The 16,703-nt window shown below is 34.2% G+C and overlaps 1 protein-coding gene across 17 annotated transcripts in view; it reads left to right on the forward strand.

The window, feature by feature from the left end:
- The first annotated feature begins 7,635 nt into the window (after positions 1-7,635).
- The window catches only part of LOC125654590 (ras-related protein Rap1-like), a 30,767-nt gene continuing 21,699 nt past the window's right edge, over positions 7,636-16,703 (forward strand). For 4 of the 17 annotated variants that reach the window (XM_048884577.2, XM_048884576.2, XM_048884575.2 and 1 more), the window contains exons 1-3: positions 8,326-8,451; positions 11,599-11,668; positions 12,138-12,206. In XM_048884577.2, the coding sequence (XP_048740534.1) occupies positions 8,390-8,451; positions 11,599-11,668; positions 12,138-12,206 (201 nt within the window). In that variant the 5' untranslated portion in view covers positions 8,326-8,389. Of the gene's footprint in view, positions 7,860-8,001; positions 8,276-8,325; positions 8,452-11,598; positions 11,669-12,137; positions 12,207-16,703 lie in introns of those variants that run through there. The other 13 variants (XM_056145115.1, XM_056145111.1, XM_056145118.1 and 10 more) reach the window with 10 other exon arrangements.

Genomic DNA, 16,703 nt, shown 5'->3' on the forward strand with positions numbered 1-16,703 from the left:
TTCACAAACTGTGTTTCACTGATAATAGTGTCAGCAAAGTTCGGATGGTACGATGGTGAGTCAGTGACTATGGTTTTCGGTCAAAAAACAATGAACTCTGTTTTGTCCTGATTTAATTTTAGCATGTTAGCGGACATCCACATCTTTATTTCGTCATACAAGCCTCAAGGCGGCTAGCGGTATTTTGCCAGTCATGTTTAAGTTTGAAGACTAGATAGGCTTGTGTGTCATCTGCATAACAGTGATGTAGAACATTGTTTTTTCGACATATTCCACCAATAGGTTTGGAGAAAATGGCAGAGCCGAGGTCCTACGACAGATTCTTGTGGTACGCCGCATTTGAGACGGAAATCATCGGAGAAGGTAGATCCTATGGCCACTTTTTGGGTCCTCTCATGAGAGATATGACTTACTCCAATTAAGGACCAGAAATACCAAAAGCAAACTCAAGACGTCTTATCAGAATAGGATGACCGATGATATTCAAAATTTCCAGAAAATGTCTTATGATTGAATCATTTAGTACTTCATTTCTCAATGATATTCTGAGAGAGGATCCATACCCTCCCCTCAACTTATTGTTTTAGACAGTGACAAAATACATATATTGTATACCCCCGTACTAATTTTTTATTTGCTTCCAATGTAGTGTTAGAGTCTACTAATGATTACACAACACAATGTGTGAAATTCAATCTCATTCATAATCCATTTTCCTACCATTTTTTATGCTTGATAAAGTTGGTGACTAAACCGTTGTTTAAAATGAATCTGGTCTTGACGTACCCGGAAATAAATTATAAGACCTAAACAATGCTGAAAATAAATAATTCGTCCCGTTACCACCACCACCATCCCGACCCCCCACCCACCCCATATCGACACAAATATCTGCAACTTGCAATTGTTAAAATCAGTAAATATGGATCTAAAATATCTTATAGCATAATGTGTATATATTTAACAAAATATTTGACCTATCAGACGAAACAATGTTCAGATAATGCTCAAAATGTTATTTCCGTAGAAATATTGAGTCGAAATATCTTGTATGCATTTATCAATAAAAGGACTGGTGGATGACTAAGTCGTGTTCGTGGTTTTAAACTGAATTTTCCTACATTTATTGGCAAAAAACCAAACAAAATACCTAAAAACCAAAGGCATTGATTGATGGATGTCTTTATTTTACATTCGAGTCGAAATGTTGTTGGGCTGAAGTGTCAATGTACTACATGTATAATATTGGTGAAAGGTAATTATGGGTGATATATGCAAATAAAACAATACAATGTTGAAATGAAAAAAGAAATACCTAAAAAGCAAAGGAATTAATTAATGAATATTTTCAGTTTACACTTGGGCCAAAATGTCTCTGGGCCGAAATGGCATTGGGTCAAAGTGTCAATGTATTACTTGTATATAATGTTGTTGAAACGCAATATGGGTAATGTAAGCAAAATTAAAACACTGTATTATATATATAAAGCACTAAATAATCACAACTAGGTACTGAAAATTTTCGCCCCAGCCCGGGGTCGAACCAGCGACCTACGGCACCCACCGCCTTGCAAGACTGTCAAACAAGTGCGCAAGTCCACTCGGCCACAACGACTTCCCACAACGATTATCACATGTATCGTTTAGATCCTAGGGGTAAACACGGTTGGGTGTTATAATTGTTTGTTTGTGTTTTATATATATAATAAATTGCGGTCGATATGATTTGGACCGAAATGTCTTTAGACCAAATTGTCTCAAAAATTTGCGCTGAAATTTTTGGCCCGAAGTGTCTTAATTTTGGGACGAAGTCTCTCTGGGCTGAAACGTCTAACTACCGTATTTAAATGTAAAACATTACTTAGATGTACAGTATTTAGGTGTACAGCATTTAGATGTACGGTATATATTTAGATGTACAATATTTAGATGTACAGTATTTATAGGTGTACAGCATTTAGATGTACGGTATTTAGATGCACGGTATTTAGATGTACAATATTTAGATGTACGGTATTTAGATGTATGATTTTTAGATTTACAGTATTTAGATGTACATTTTAGATGTATGATATTTAGATGTACGGTATTTTACAGTATTTAGATGTACGATATTTAGATTGATGTTTTCCGTCACACTCAACAATTTTTCAGTTATCTGGTGGCGCCCAGTTTTTTATTGGTGGAAGAGAGAACCCAGATACAATGTACCTGGGAAGAAACCACCGACCTTCCGAAAGTAAACTTGGGAAACTTTCTCACTTACCGGCGCGAGCGGTATTCGAACCCGCGCCGACAGAAGTGAGAGGCCGTGTGATTTTGAGCGCGATGCTCTAACCACTCAGCCACGGAGGTCCTCGGTATTGAGATGTACAGTATTTAGATGTACAGTATTAAAGCAATACAAGCTGTAACTCACGGAAAATAAATTAAACAAGATGTGTTTGTGAAACACAAATACCCCCGATAATGGCCAATTCCGAAGATGGCCAAGGTCACAAGGGCAAATATCTTGGTTCCAGTAGAAAGATCTTGTCAAAAGAAATGATCATGTACAATATGAAAGCTCTAATATTTACCATTCAGAAGTTATGAACAATGTAAAAAAAAAAATTAAAAGTAGGTCAAATGTCAAAGTCAAAAGGTTCAATACCCACTCAAAGGTCTTGTCACAAGGAATACTCATGTGAAATATCAAAGCTCTATCACTTATTGTTCAAAACTTATTAGCAAGGTTAAAGTTTTCAAAAAGTAGGTCAAACTCCAAGGTCACGGGGTCAAAAACGTTGGTACCCACGGAAAGGTCTTATCACAAGGAATACTCATGTGAAATATCAAAGCTCTATCACTTATTGTTCAAAACTTATTAGCAAGGTTAAAGTTTTCAAAAAGTAGGTCAAACTCCAAGGTCACGGGGTCAAAAATGTTGGTACCCATGGAAAGGTCTACTCATGTGAAATAGCAAAGCTCTATCACTTACTGTTCAAAAGTTATTAGCAAGGTTAAAGTTTCAGACAGAATTACAGACAGGACAAAAACAATATGCCCCCCGATCTTCGATATCGGGGGCATAAAAATAAAAGAACAATTAGTCAACATATATGTGATTGAATATATATATAACTTAATAGAATCAAAGTGAATCTGAAGCAATAAACCCATCAAATCAGCAGAAAATATAGATTCATGAATCATTGTCATCCTGTCAGTAATTCCTGCTCGTAACCTCCGATGTGCATTGACCTTGGAGGTCACAAGTTCGGAAAAAGCGAAAGAGAGGCACTGAGCACGTGGTAGATTTGTAAACAGTTTAACATGTCAATTTTATAAAAAAAATCACAATCAAAATTTATTTAAGTGGCATATTTGCGTAATTATTACCTTTTTACACTTGCATAGTATTTCTTACTAGTCATTCATGAAACAACGTAATATTTTAAATCAAACGACACGTGTCATTACTCGCGTCAGTTTCCGTCTTTGTATATGGCCTCGGTCTCAACAACCCGATTATGTTCGGCAATCATCGTCCCCATGTCCGTATATATACGACACAATGGCGGTTATACGAAACGCTCATTGTAGGTGTGCTCTCAAACAATATTCCCTTGTTTATTTTGCAGAATTTTTCTTCAGATCTTGGGCATTATATTAGTGTTATTTGGTGAATAATTGGATAGTTGAAAAAAATACCGTCAGTTACAGCTTGTATTACTTTAATGCCTCGTTCACACGAAGAATTCAATTCGCATTATAAACGTAAGTTAATGCGAATTAAATCTGAACCGCGTTCACACGGATATTTTAATGCGCATTAGTTTACTTCGAATTAAAATTGACGAATTAAATTTACTTCGCATTAGCTCCGTGTTCACGAACGCTAAGCGAAGCTAATTCGCATTAATTGTACACGCATGCGTAATGGCAAATTTGGGTCACATGCATCATACCCATGGTCAGCTATATATTTTAATGTCAGTTTTGTACGAAAAACTAAGCAAAATGATAATAATCACTAAAACATGTACAAACAGCATGTCATTAGATAATGTCAGATGTATATGGAGCGCCACATTAACATAAACTCAAATAATTGAAGATATCTTCAATTATTTGAAGATATCATCAATTCATTTGTTGCGCGCAAAAATTTCATTAAAGATCTCTTCAAATAATTAATGATATCTTCAATTCTGAATTATTGCGCCCATTAATTGAATTGATGATAGCATTAATTCTTCAGCTGATTTGATGCGCACTTTAATTGAATTAATGATCTCTTCAAATGAATTAATGATATCAACAATTGAATTGATGCGCGCTACAATTCAATTGAAGAGAGCAATAATTGATATAATGCGCGCATTAAATCAATTGATGAGAGCAATAATTGAATTGATGCGCGCATTAATTCATTTGATGAGAGCAATAATTGATTTAATGCGTGCATTAATTCAATTATTGCTCTCCTCAATTGAATTAATTATATCTTTAATTCATTTGAAGAGAGCAATAATTCTTTTAGAGAGAGCAACTATATAATTAAAGATATCTTCAATTCAACATATCCACAATTGAATTAATGATCTCTTTAATTGAATTGATGCCCGCATTAATTCCTTATACAAAAGCATTGTAAATAATTAAAGCTATCTTCAATTGAATTAAAGAGATCATCAAATTATTTATACCGAGCTCTAAATTAATTATTGCGAGCAATATTTCTACTAAATTGATGGTCTCATCAATTGAATAGAAGAGAGCAATAATTGAATTAATGCGCGCATCAAATCTATTATTGCTCTCATTAATTCAATTGATGCTCTCATCAATTGAATTGAAGAGAGCAATAATTGAATTAATGTGTGCATTAAATCAATTATTGCTCTCATTAATTCAATTGATACGCACATTAATTCAATTGATGAGAGCAATAATTGAATTGAAGCGTTCATTAATTCATTTGATGAGAGCAATAATTGATTTAATGCGCGAATTAATTCAATTAAAGAGAGCAATAATTAAATTGATGATATCTTCAAATAATTGAAGATATCTTCAATTATTTTAGTTTATGTTAATTTGGCGCTCCATAGACGCAAGTCTGTGCTCTGCATAGGCATACTGATACATGTGGAAGGAATTGTTTTTAAATACGACAAAAATGTTTTAAAATAGTGATAATATGATTTTCTTTTTTACATTTTTTAAAACAAATGTGCTGCTCATCGATAATTTTTTATACAATATGACATCATAGTAGACTTATAATACGTATTAGTAATTAAAAATTACGTCACATCAGTTGTCAGCGGAATGGTGAAAAAGACGTTCCAAAGTTTTAAAATTGGGCCCATGAAGAAACAATATATTGTCTAGAGTGAATGCTGGTCGTCAAAGAAAATAACAAGTAATTTCTTGGGAACATATAAACACGACAAAACTCCCTATGTGCAGATTAGTTGTGTTTTGAACAATGAATTCTGTATCTACACAATATTCATTAAAATATCTATAAAAATAATTTTCAATAACATAGTCTATTCTTTAATTTATTTCGCACACCCTTTAATAGAGATGCATACGAATTTAATGCACATTAGTTTACTTCGCATTGAATATAATACCACCGTGTGAACGCTATTTAATTCCAATTAATTTAATGCGCACTATTTTACTTCGCATCAAATTTGATGCGAAGTAAAATTTAATGCCCATTCGTGTGAACGAGGCATTAGATGTACAGTATTTAGATGTAAAGTATTTAGATGTATTTAGATTTACAATATTTAGATTTATTGTATTTAGATGTACAGTATTTATATGTACAATATTTAGATGTAAAGTACTTAGATGTACAGTATTTAGATGTACAGTATTTAGATGCACGGTATTTAGATGTACAGTATTTAGATGTACGGTATTTAGATGTACAGTATTTAGATGTACGGTATTTAGATGTACAGTATTTAGATGTACAGTATTTATATGTACAATATTTAGATGTAAAGTACTTAGATGGACAGTATTTAGGTGTACAGTATTTAGGTGTACAGCATTTAGATGCACGGTATTTCGATGTACGGTATTTAGATGTACAGTATTTAGGTGTACAGTATTTAGATGTACAATATATAGATGTACAGTATTTAGGTGTACAGTATCTAGATTTACAGTATTTAGACGTACGGTATTTAGATGTACAGTATTTAGATGTACAGTATTTAGTTGTACGTATTTAGATGTACAGTATTTATATCTACAGTACTTAGATGTACAGTATTTATAAGTACAGTATTTAAAGGTACAGCATTTAAATATACAGCATTTAAATGTAGAGTATTTAGATGTACATTACTTACATGTAGAGTATTTAGAAGTACAGGACTTAGGTTTTCAGTATTTAGATATACAGTATTTAGATATACAGTATTTAGATGTACAGTATTTAGATGTACAGTATTTAGGTGTACGGTATTTAGTTGTACAGTATTTAGATTTACAGTATTTAGATATACAGTATTCTGATTTACAATATTTAGATTTACAGTATTTAGATGTACGGTATTTAGGTGTACAGTATTTAGTTGTACAGTATTTAGATTTACAATTACAGTATTTAGATGTACGGTATTTAGATGTACAGTATTTATGTGTACAATATTTAGATGTATGATATTTAGATGTACAGTATTTACATGTACATTACTTAGTTGATTGATTGTTGTTTTTGGCCCCATCAATAATATTTCAGTTACCTGTTGGCACCCAGAGTGGAAGAGAGAACCCAAATACATCGTACCCGGGTAGAGACCACCGAATTTCCACAAGTATTATGGAAAACTTTTAGTCAATTTATTGCCAATGAGCAGGGAGGGATATTTATCGTGTCACACCAGCTGTGACACGGACCTCGATTTTTGCGGTCTCAACCGAAGGACCTCCCCATTTAGTCGTCTCTTATGAAAAGCAAGGGGTACTGAGGACCTATTCTAACCCAGATCCCCACGGGATTACAGTACTTAGTTAGAAGTACAGTATTTCGATGTACAGTAGTTAAATGCACGGTATTTAGATGTACAATATATGGATTACAGTATTTAGATGGTTCAGAGGGCACGAGATTGTCACCAAGGCTGCACCCGGGGTCACAGAATGACATCCCTTGGGGAGCCTCTGATATCCGTTCAAGTCATCATTTTCCATCTTTTGGTGTGGATCTATCACAAACGATTCACTCCACATTTCCTCATCATCTCGACCTGCGGTCGATCAAATAAGATCAAGGTGTATCGCTTTAGGAGAATGTGTGTGTGTGTGTGAGTGAATGTAAAGTTAGAATGTGGCTCAAAGACAGAACGATAGACCAGGCAAGGAAAGCTAGAAAGTGGAAAGGCATTCTACGCATGCGTTGAGAAAAACTAAATGTTGAGTTGAGTCCGTGTGTTGAAATTTTTCAAAATGAATGTTTCATTTTCCCCTGTTTTAAGGATGGAGTAATGGAATAAATGATGAATTCTTTCTTTCTATACTAAATTTTATCTCTTACAATTTTACTATATACCCGAAAAGGGTCAAATGATTACTCTGTGCGGAGCCAAACATTTTGTGGTTTGACCGATTTGGTTTCTGCATTTAGTGTTCAACCGAATTGCATTGTGGGACAGTGTATTCCAAATTTAGAAACGGGGCGACATTTATAAATTGACGTCACTGAAATAAACAATTATTCATATTACACAGGGTAAGTAACTGTCTACAGCGATGCATATTTAATGGAATTTTTATTTTTAGCCCTGTCTATGAATGTTTCTTTACAACTGACAAAGTTTAAGACAGCGCAGAGTAACAGGCGAGATGTAAGTTGCATGTTGGCAATATTGGGTGCGTCTCTTTAACTGGGATAATCATATCCGTAAAATATTAGACCGGTCAGCTGTCATTTTTATTTATTTGGGCATTGATAACGTCGCTCTTCATACACATTTATTCTTCATTCAGTATAAACTCTTGTCGGCTTGAGGGTGAAGACATTAATTGACTCAGTGAAGCGGAACCCATCGTCCATTTTAACTCGCTTCCGCCTCCGAGTTTGACGTTAACATCCCCATCCTGTTTTCTTACAATCGTAAGTCTGGAATCTAGCCGAGTGTTTTAAAGGTGATGAGTAATTTCCTAGGAATGTTTCAGGTCGCTTGATGCTAGGTTGAGTTTACTGTTTTGTCTTCCATTATTATTTCTTTTTTCCTCTGAGTCCCCGCTTCATGGATAATAGGTATGTTCGCATTCTAGTTAGATGATGGTGTCTGATGATGAGTTTAGTCTTGTGATATCCACTTACCGCTGATGTAGTCGGTTATAATGATTTATTTTATGACTGTCATGGAGGATGGTACATTTTTGTAAAGTTTTTTTGTTGTTGTTGTTTGGGAACACAGGCACTCCAAAAGTGTACGTATATCAACTGTTGATGAATATTATGTCTCTGTTCCGAGTCTGTGTCAAATAGGTCATTAAATGTTTGTCTTATAAGTGTGAATGGAACATTAAAACTATCACTGAAATGAGTATGAATTCAGACTATGGCCTCTCATTTGTAGTTCTTGTTCTCAGTTACCTCATCTCACACGGTGGGCGGGGTTTTACGATACTTTAATGTACTAAGCTGTTTGCGAGTTAAACTTTCTGCTGTATAAATTTCATCCATTTTTAGATGTTGTCAAGGACTTAAGTTAAAATTTCAAATAATGATTCAAAAATTGGGAAACTAACTTGTAAACAAAATCCAGAAATATGCAGATTTTTATATCACTGAGATGTGTGTATCTGCTGTCTCAGTATAACAGCTGTTTCTCGGTATAACAGCTGTTTGAAAATAAGGTATGTGTTGAATCTTGGAGACTTTGTCATTGTATATATATACCGTGGTAGAAGTTAGGGTTCGAATCTGAATTTGTCATTGTATATATACTGAGAGAGAATTAAGGTATTCCATGTATAATGAAAGGATAATGAACAATTTTGAAGGATTTAGATCAACATAAATGTTTATTGTTAAATAATGATGAAAGTGAAGCAGATGAAATAAGTTGGGGTTCGAATCTGAATTTGTCATTGTATATACACTGAGAGAGAAGTTGGGTTCGAATCTGAATTTGTCATTGTATATATATATACCAGTGATTTTTTAAGGCCCATTTTGGGTCCGAATTTCGGCCCTTACCCCTCCTAAAAATTGCCAATTTTTTCCCAATTTAGCTTGCATTTTTTTCAATAATAAAATTATGGAAGGAAAACATATATTTGAAAAAAAATACACATTCGATGTGAATTATATACATAAGACTTAACCACAGGGGCTAAGCCCGTTTTAGGCCCGAACCCTGTGATAACATAAATATAGAAAGGGGTCTAACTCTGACCCAGATAAATTGATGTGAAATTTTAATTGACATGTCCGAAATCTTCCTCACTTGTCTGAATTTCGCTGCTGTCATAGGCAAGAAACGACTCCATGACCTGGGCCCTTATTCACAAAATATCTTACGACTAAGATGGAAAAAAGAATTCTGTGATTCTGTTTGATAATCAAATACCGATCACAAGGTCATAAGTATGTATTCAACTTTTATAAACCATGGATGTACTTTACATATTAATTAAGAAAGTCTACAAGAAATGAAAAATAAGGAAATTACAGTGTTTGTAAATTTTGATCTTAGTCATAAGATATTTTGTGAATAGGTGCCCTGGACCAGTAAATGTCCTAGTAAAAATAAACAAGTGAAATCGAGAGAACGATGACGTATATCTTTGTTATTTTAAGAACCTGTGACTTGAAATTTGGCATGCAAGTAGTTAAAACATTAATCTATGCAAGGAGAACGACAAATTACGCATGGCATACCTAGTTTAAGATTTTTTAGGCATTTGAAGCGAGTGGTTAGTTTTTTATCTGTGTCAGAGTTAGACCCCTTTCTATATTTATGGTATCACAGAGTTCGGGCCCAAAATGGGGTTAGCCCCTGTGGACTTAACAAAGAGTTATGGGAATGATTTGAATAGAATAGTTTAAAATTTTAGAAGGATAAAGAAAATGTGTAAAATAAAGATAATATAATGTTTGATATGAATTTAAAACTTATTTACTAGAAAATTGATTTTTCCCAATTTGATTGAAATGTCGACAATTTATCCCAATTCGAAATCACAGGACCCTTGTAAAAAAAATGTAGAAAAATCACTTTATACTGAGAGAGAAGTTAGGGTTAGAATCTGAATTTCAGGCACCTGCTTTAGTTTAAAGTTAAGAAACTTGTGCTTCGGTGAATGGCTCTCAGAATGTGTTTTTTGATATATTTATGTTATGGAAGACTTCTTTACATTCGCGAACAGAGATTTTCACAGAAGTTTAACAGTAGTATTATCTTGGATTTAGCAGAATTTTGTTATTGAATAGTATGGGCTATAGCAGAATTTTATACTGGATAACATAGGCTATAATAGCAGAATTTTATACTGGATAACATAGGCTATAATAGCAGAATTTTATATTGGATAACATAGGCTATAATAGCAGAATTTTATACTGGAGTTGATGATATACATGTAGACGAAGGGTCAAAATTAACTTCATCTACCACAGGCTAATTTTAACCTGTGGGTAAAAAATCCACAGGCTAAAATGAAAACCTACAAGCCATAATAAAAGTAATGAAGCAATGCTCTTTCTTCACATGGTTTTTTTTTTTAAATTAATGATTTCCCCCATCATTATTCAGCCTAGTGGTTCAACAGGCATCTTATGGACAAGACACTAAGTTACGTACATGTATATATGTAAGTTAGTCATATGGTGCAATGTTTCAGGGTTGGCAAAAAAGTGGTCAATATGAGTATTGACTGGGCCGGTGGTCAATACTGGTTAAAACCGGTTGATACTGGTCGATTGAAAATTATTTGGTCATTATAGTCTGTATTATTATACCCCCCGCAACAAGTTGTGGGGGTGGTGGAGTATACTGGAATCGGGTTTTCCGTCTGTCTGTCCGTCCGTCCATCTGTAGACGCAATGGTTTCGGGGTTCTAAAGCATTATCCTTTCCACCTACCTCACCATATCATACATATGGACCACCCATGGGATGAAGATGTTCCCTATCGATTTTGGGGTCCAAAGGTCAAGCGCACTGGACATTGAAGTAGCAATATGGTTTCCAGGCTCTAAAGCGTTATCCTTTCCACCTACAGTCACCATATCATACATATGGACTACCCATGGGATGAAGATGTTCCCTATCGATTTTGGGGTCAAAAGGTCAAAGGTCACGCGCACTGGACATCGAAGTAGCAATATGGTTCGGTTTGTCATGCCATTTGTTTTTTACACTCAGAAAAGAGGTAGTTTATACCTATTACCAACACCCTTTGGGAGATGGGGGTATTCTTAGTGAGCATTGCTCACAGTACCTCTTGTTTTTTCTCTTTTCAGGTCCCAGTGTAGGGATTTGATTTTTTTTCTCTTTTCAGGTGCCAGTGTAGGGATTTGATTTTTTAATCCTTACAGGTCCAGTGTATAAGGTATTTACTTTTTTTTCAGGTCCCAGTTGAAGATGAGGGAGTACAAGCTAGTTGTACTAGGCAGTGGTGGCGTAGGTAAAAGTGCCCTGGTAAGTATCATGTGGTGGCGTAGGTAAAAGTGCCCAGATAAGTATCATCTGGTGGCGTAAGTAAAAGTGCCCAGGTAAGTATCATGTGGTGGCGTAGGTAAAAGTACTCAGGTAAGTATCATGTGGTGGCATAGGTAAAAGTGCCCAGATAAGTATCATGTGGTGGCGTAGGTGAAAGTGCCCTGGTAAGAACCATGTAAAGGTATACGTAAAGAAAAGAACTGGTAAATGTGTAATTATCGTATCAAAGTAAAAGTAAAGAAAACAACTGCTAAATGTGTAATTATCGTATCAAAGTAAAAGTAAAGAAAACAACTGCTAAATGTGTAATTATCATATCAAAGTAAAAGTAAAGAAAAGCAGCAGTAAATGTGTAATTATCCTATTAATGTACAAGTTAAGTTTATAGAGAGTGTATTCCTATATCAGACTGTACAGTTATACAGAGTGTATTGTGCTTTTATTTCAGACTGTGCAGTTTGTACAGAATATATTTGTGGAAAAATATGACCCAACTATTGAAGACAGCTACAGAAAGGTATGTATATCAATCAAAGTACCGAAAGTACTGTATATCAAATAGTGTAACATAGCTGTGGTGTATGAAATTATGTGACCAATTCTATCATCTACATGTATTCATTATATCATCTATATCATCTACATGTATTCATTATATCATCTATGTATTCATTATATCATCTACATGTATTCATTATATCATCTACATGTATTCATCATCTACATGTATTCATTATATCATCTACATGTATTAATTGGCTTTTATGGCAATAATAAATGTATTATACCACTCAACAATAGCAGATGTACAGGGTTAGAGTTAGGTAAGGGATAGGTGGGGGTTAAAGCTGTTGTAGATGTACATATAGAGAGGGGTAGCTGAGGTTGAAACTGTTGTATATGTACCTACACATGATATAGGGAGGGATAGGTGGGGGTTAAAACTGTTGTAGATGTACCTACACATGATATAGGGAGGGTAGCTAAGGTTAAAACTGTTGTAGATGTACCTACACATGATATAGGGGGGATAGCTGAATTTAAAACTGTTGTAGATGTACCTACACATGATATAGGGAGGGATAACTGAGGTTAAAACTGTTGTAGATGTACCTACACATGATATAGGGAGGGGTAGCTGAAGTTAAAACTGTTGTAGATGTACCTACACATGATATAGGGAGGGTAGCTAAGGTTAAAACTGTTGTAGATGTATCAACACATGATATAGGGAGGGATAACTGAGGTTAAAACTGTTGTAGATGTACCTATACATGATATAGGGAGGGATAGGTGAAGTTAAAACTGTTGTAGATGTACCTACACATGATATAGGGAGGGTAGCTAAGGTTAAAACTGTTGTAGATGTACCTACACATGATATAGGGAGGGATAGCTGAAGTTAAAACTGTTGTAGATGTACCTACACATGATATAGGGGGGATAGCTGAAGTTAAAACTGTTGTAGATGTACCTACACATGATATAGGGAGGGATAACTGAGGTTAAAACTGTTGTTGACAGAGTATTGAGCTGGATAATGTCTCTGAATAGCCAGTATATAGGTATTTTATTTTACTCATGAGTAAGGGTGCAAAGATCAACCTTGAGATGGTATATCATGTGAATAGGTTTGATTCATGATACTTTACTCTATACCACGGTTCATTATCAGATTATTCTCGGTCCAGATTAAGGTGGGTCGATCCTCATGTGACTTATTAGTATTAATGGTTAAAAGTGCAAAATCTTTATTAATTTCCATTCAAGATAGTTAAATTTAATCAATAACCAAAGAAAATGTGTATGTTGCCCCATTTTTAAAGATGTCAGACATTAAGTATATGTTAACATCAGAAAATCACACATTTTTGTTATAAAGAATAATAAAATAGATAAAAACTTGTTGAAATGACAAATTTTGAATGTCAAAAGTTGTTTTTTTTAAAAAGTTAATTAATAAATATGTATAAATTAATTGTGGATATTAGGGAAATCATGTATAATAGACATACGGTAGAAGAAATACCAGCATAGGAGTTATTGCCCTTGACAAAAAATTTTTAATTACAAAGAATTGATTATCTATGGAAAATATAAACTTTTTCAAAATCAATAGTTTACCAGATTTTTTATTTTATGCAGTGAATAAAATTCCTCTGAAAGATATATTTCTATCATGCGCAAATTTAATTTATGATTTGATAAAGAGTTATGAAAAAACCTAAGACATCACACAAGGATCGATTAGCCTTAAATTGAACCATGAAATTTTAAAAGTTTGTTGCAAAATGTCTTCTGGTAATGGGAAATGTGGTAACGTTGAATGAATTTCTCCTGTGTTGTGTGTGCAGGGTACTTCAGTGCCCAGTGAGCATGTTTTTCCAACCTCAGGTTGTCACTGCACAAAGATCTGAATCAAATGTAGATCGTGTTGATGTTTTTATCTTTTTAAAGAAAAAAATGCAGTTGTAACAGTAAGGTGCAATTAAATGATACCAAAATCAGTGTAATTATTCAAAGCATCTTGAAAGTATTGTGACAGGTATCGTATCATCAGGTCTGTATCGTGATATGTATGAGGCAAGCGTATCGCTGCACCCTATTCATGAGTAGACTAATATATATACCTGTTATGTTGACTTCCTAGATATGAATGTGATGTTATGTCGACTTCCTAGATTTGAATGTGATGTTATGTCGACTTCCTAGATATGAATGTGATGTTATGTTAACTTCCTAGATATGAATGTGATGTTACGTCAACTTCCTAGATATGAATGTGATGTTATGTCGACTTCCTAGATATGAAGGTGATGTTATGTCGACTTCCTAGATTTGAATGTGATGCAGAAATATTTGATTTTTAGCTCAGTCATATTTGATTTTTAGCTCACTCCTTGAAAAGAATCACTCGTTAGAAATTTTAGCTGATTAGGTTTTCAACTTTCTATTTAGTAAAATGTGAAAATATTGGTTTGTACAACAAAGTTTGTCAATGGATGTATTATCAACATTGTATTCAGTGAAGTTAGTGTGAATATTGATTTATCCAAGAAAGTTTTAAAATGGATGCAATAACATCTCCACAAGTCAAGGGTTATTGATTCGTTACCTCACAATAACATTTCCACAAGTCAAGGGTTATTGATTCATTACCTCGCAATAACATCTCCACAAGTCAAGGGTTATTGATTCGTTACCTCGCAATAACATCTCCACAAGTCAAGGGTTATTGATTCGTTACCTCACAATAACATCTCCACAAGTCAAGGGTTATTGATTCATTACCTCGCAATAACATCTCCACAAGTCAAGGGTTATTGATTCGTTACCTCGCAATAACATCTCCACAAGTCAAGGGTTATTGATTCGTTACCTCGCAATAACATCTCCACAAGTCAAGGGTTATTGAATCGTTACCTCGCAATAACATCTCCACAAGTCAAGGGTTATTGATTCGTTACCTCGCAATAACATCTCCACAAGTCAAGGGTTATTGAATCGTTACCTCGCAATAACATCTCCACAAGTCAAGGGTTATTGAATCGTTACCTCGCAATAACATCTCCACAAGTCAAGGGTTAATGATTCGTTACCTCGCAATAACATCTCCACAAGTCAAGGGTTATTGATTCGTTACAGGGTTTGACACTAAGGCACGTCCGACCGATTGAGTCTACTAAATGATAGGTCCAATTGAGTAAAATGTCGATTTACTAGTCCGACTGGTCGTGTTGAAAAAAATGAACAAAAATTTTTACTTTAAACCGCAAGATATTTTATTCTTAACTTTATAAAAAAAATAGCTGTAAAGAGTTTGCGAGCAATTTTCAACTGCATGATGACATAATATCTATTCTTAGTGCTAATATATAAGTCACTGTTGGAAGTGATGTTTTACATCTACACAATGTGTGTAAAGTTATGGTTCGGATAAATAGATATGTAACTGAATTTATTTTCATTTGAAAAAACAGTTTATTTTAATTGAATATAAGAAAGTCTATCAAATTAATAAATTACGTCATAAACAGTCATTTTTTGGTGTTGACACATGTGCGGGAATGTCTCTATATTCAAATACGACTTCTTGTCCTCAAGGAAAGATGTCTCGAGAGGGAAAAAAAGGAATAGGTTGGGAAGAAACAAAGCAGGGCTTATGAAATAGAAATTCAAAAAAGGCGGTTGAGGTCATTTTATTCTAACAAATGTACTAAAGAATTTCTGTGCCGGGTAGAATTTAAAGAAACAGAAAATACGTTTGAAAATACAGCATCAAATTGAATGACAAGAATAAAGATTTTTTTGAGACAAGCTCAAACTTACCATTTGTCATTTGAATTAAGTATTTAAATATGGAGAAACCATCAGGGGTTTTTTTCTGGAAATTTGGTCAGGGCTAGTGGATGTAAGGTCAGGTCTAGTAAAAATCATTTGAAGTAGCCTGACTGGTCTAGTGCTCAAAAAAGTAAATGTCAAACCCTACGTTACCTTGCAATAACCCTTGACATCAGTCACCATTCAAGACATGGGCGAGATGGAGCAAATGACTGGTGTTACAGCCTGTAGTGTGGAGCCAGTCAAAAATGGTTTTTATATTCCGCCAAAAACGAAACTGCACGCATAGTAATAATAATAATAAATTCTTTTATTTAGACAGGATAGCACGATTAGTACAAATGACTAGTTTACATTGTGGTCCTGTATAAAACATATTCACAGACAGATAAATGAAAGAATAGAAAAATAGATAATATAATATAAAATATATACATAAAATATACACACGATATCACTGGGGGGAAAAAATAAAGATATACATCATATCTATATATCACTTATTTGAGTAATAATGCTGCAAATATGCTGATTTAAAAGATGTAATAGAACCACAGCATCTGAAAGACTCGGGCAACTGATTCCATAAAATTGTGGAGGATACCTTAAAAGACCGTTTATAATATTCAGTTCGAACTTTTGGTAAATATAAAATGCCACTATCGATAATTCT

The sequence above is a fragment of the Ostrea edulis genome, chromosome 7 (assembly GCF_947568905.1).
Source record: "Ostrea edulis chromosome 7, xbOstEdul1.1, whole genome shotgun sequence".
Lineage (NCBI taxonomy): Eukaryota > Metazoa > Mollusca > Bivalvia > Ostreida > Ostreidae > Ostrea > Ostrea edulis.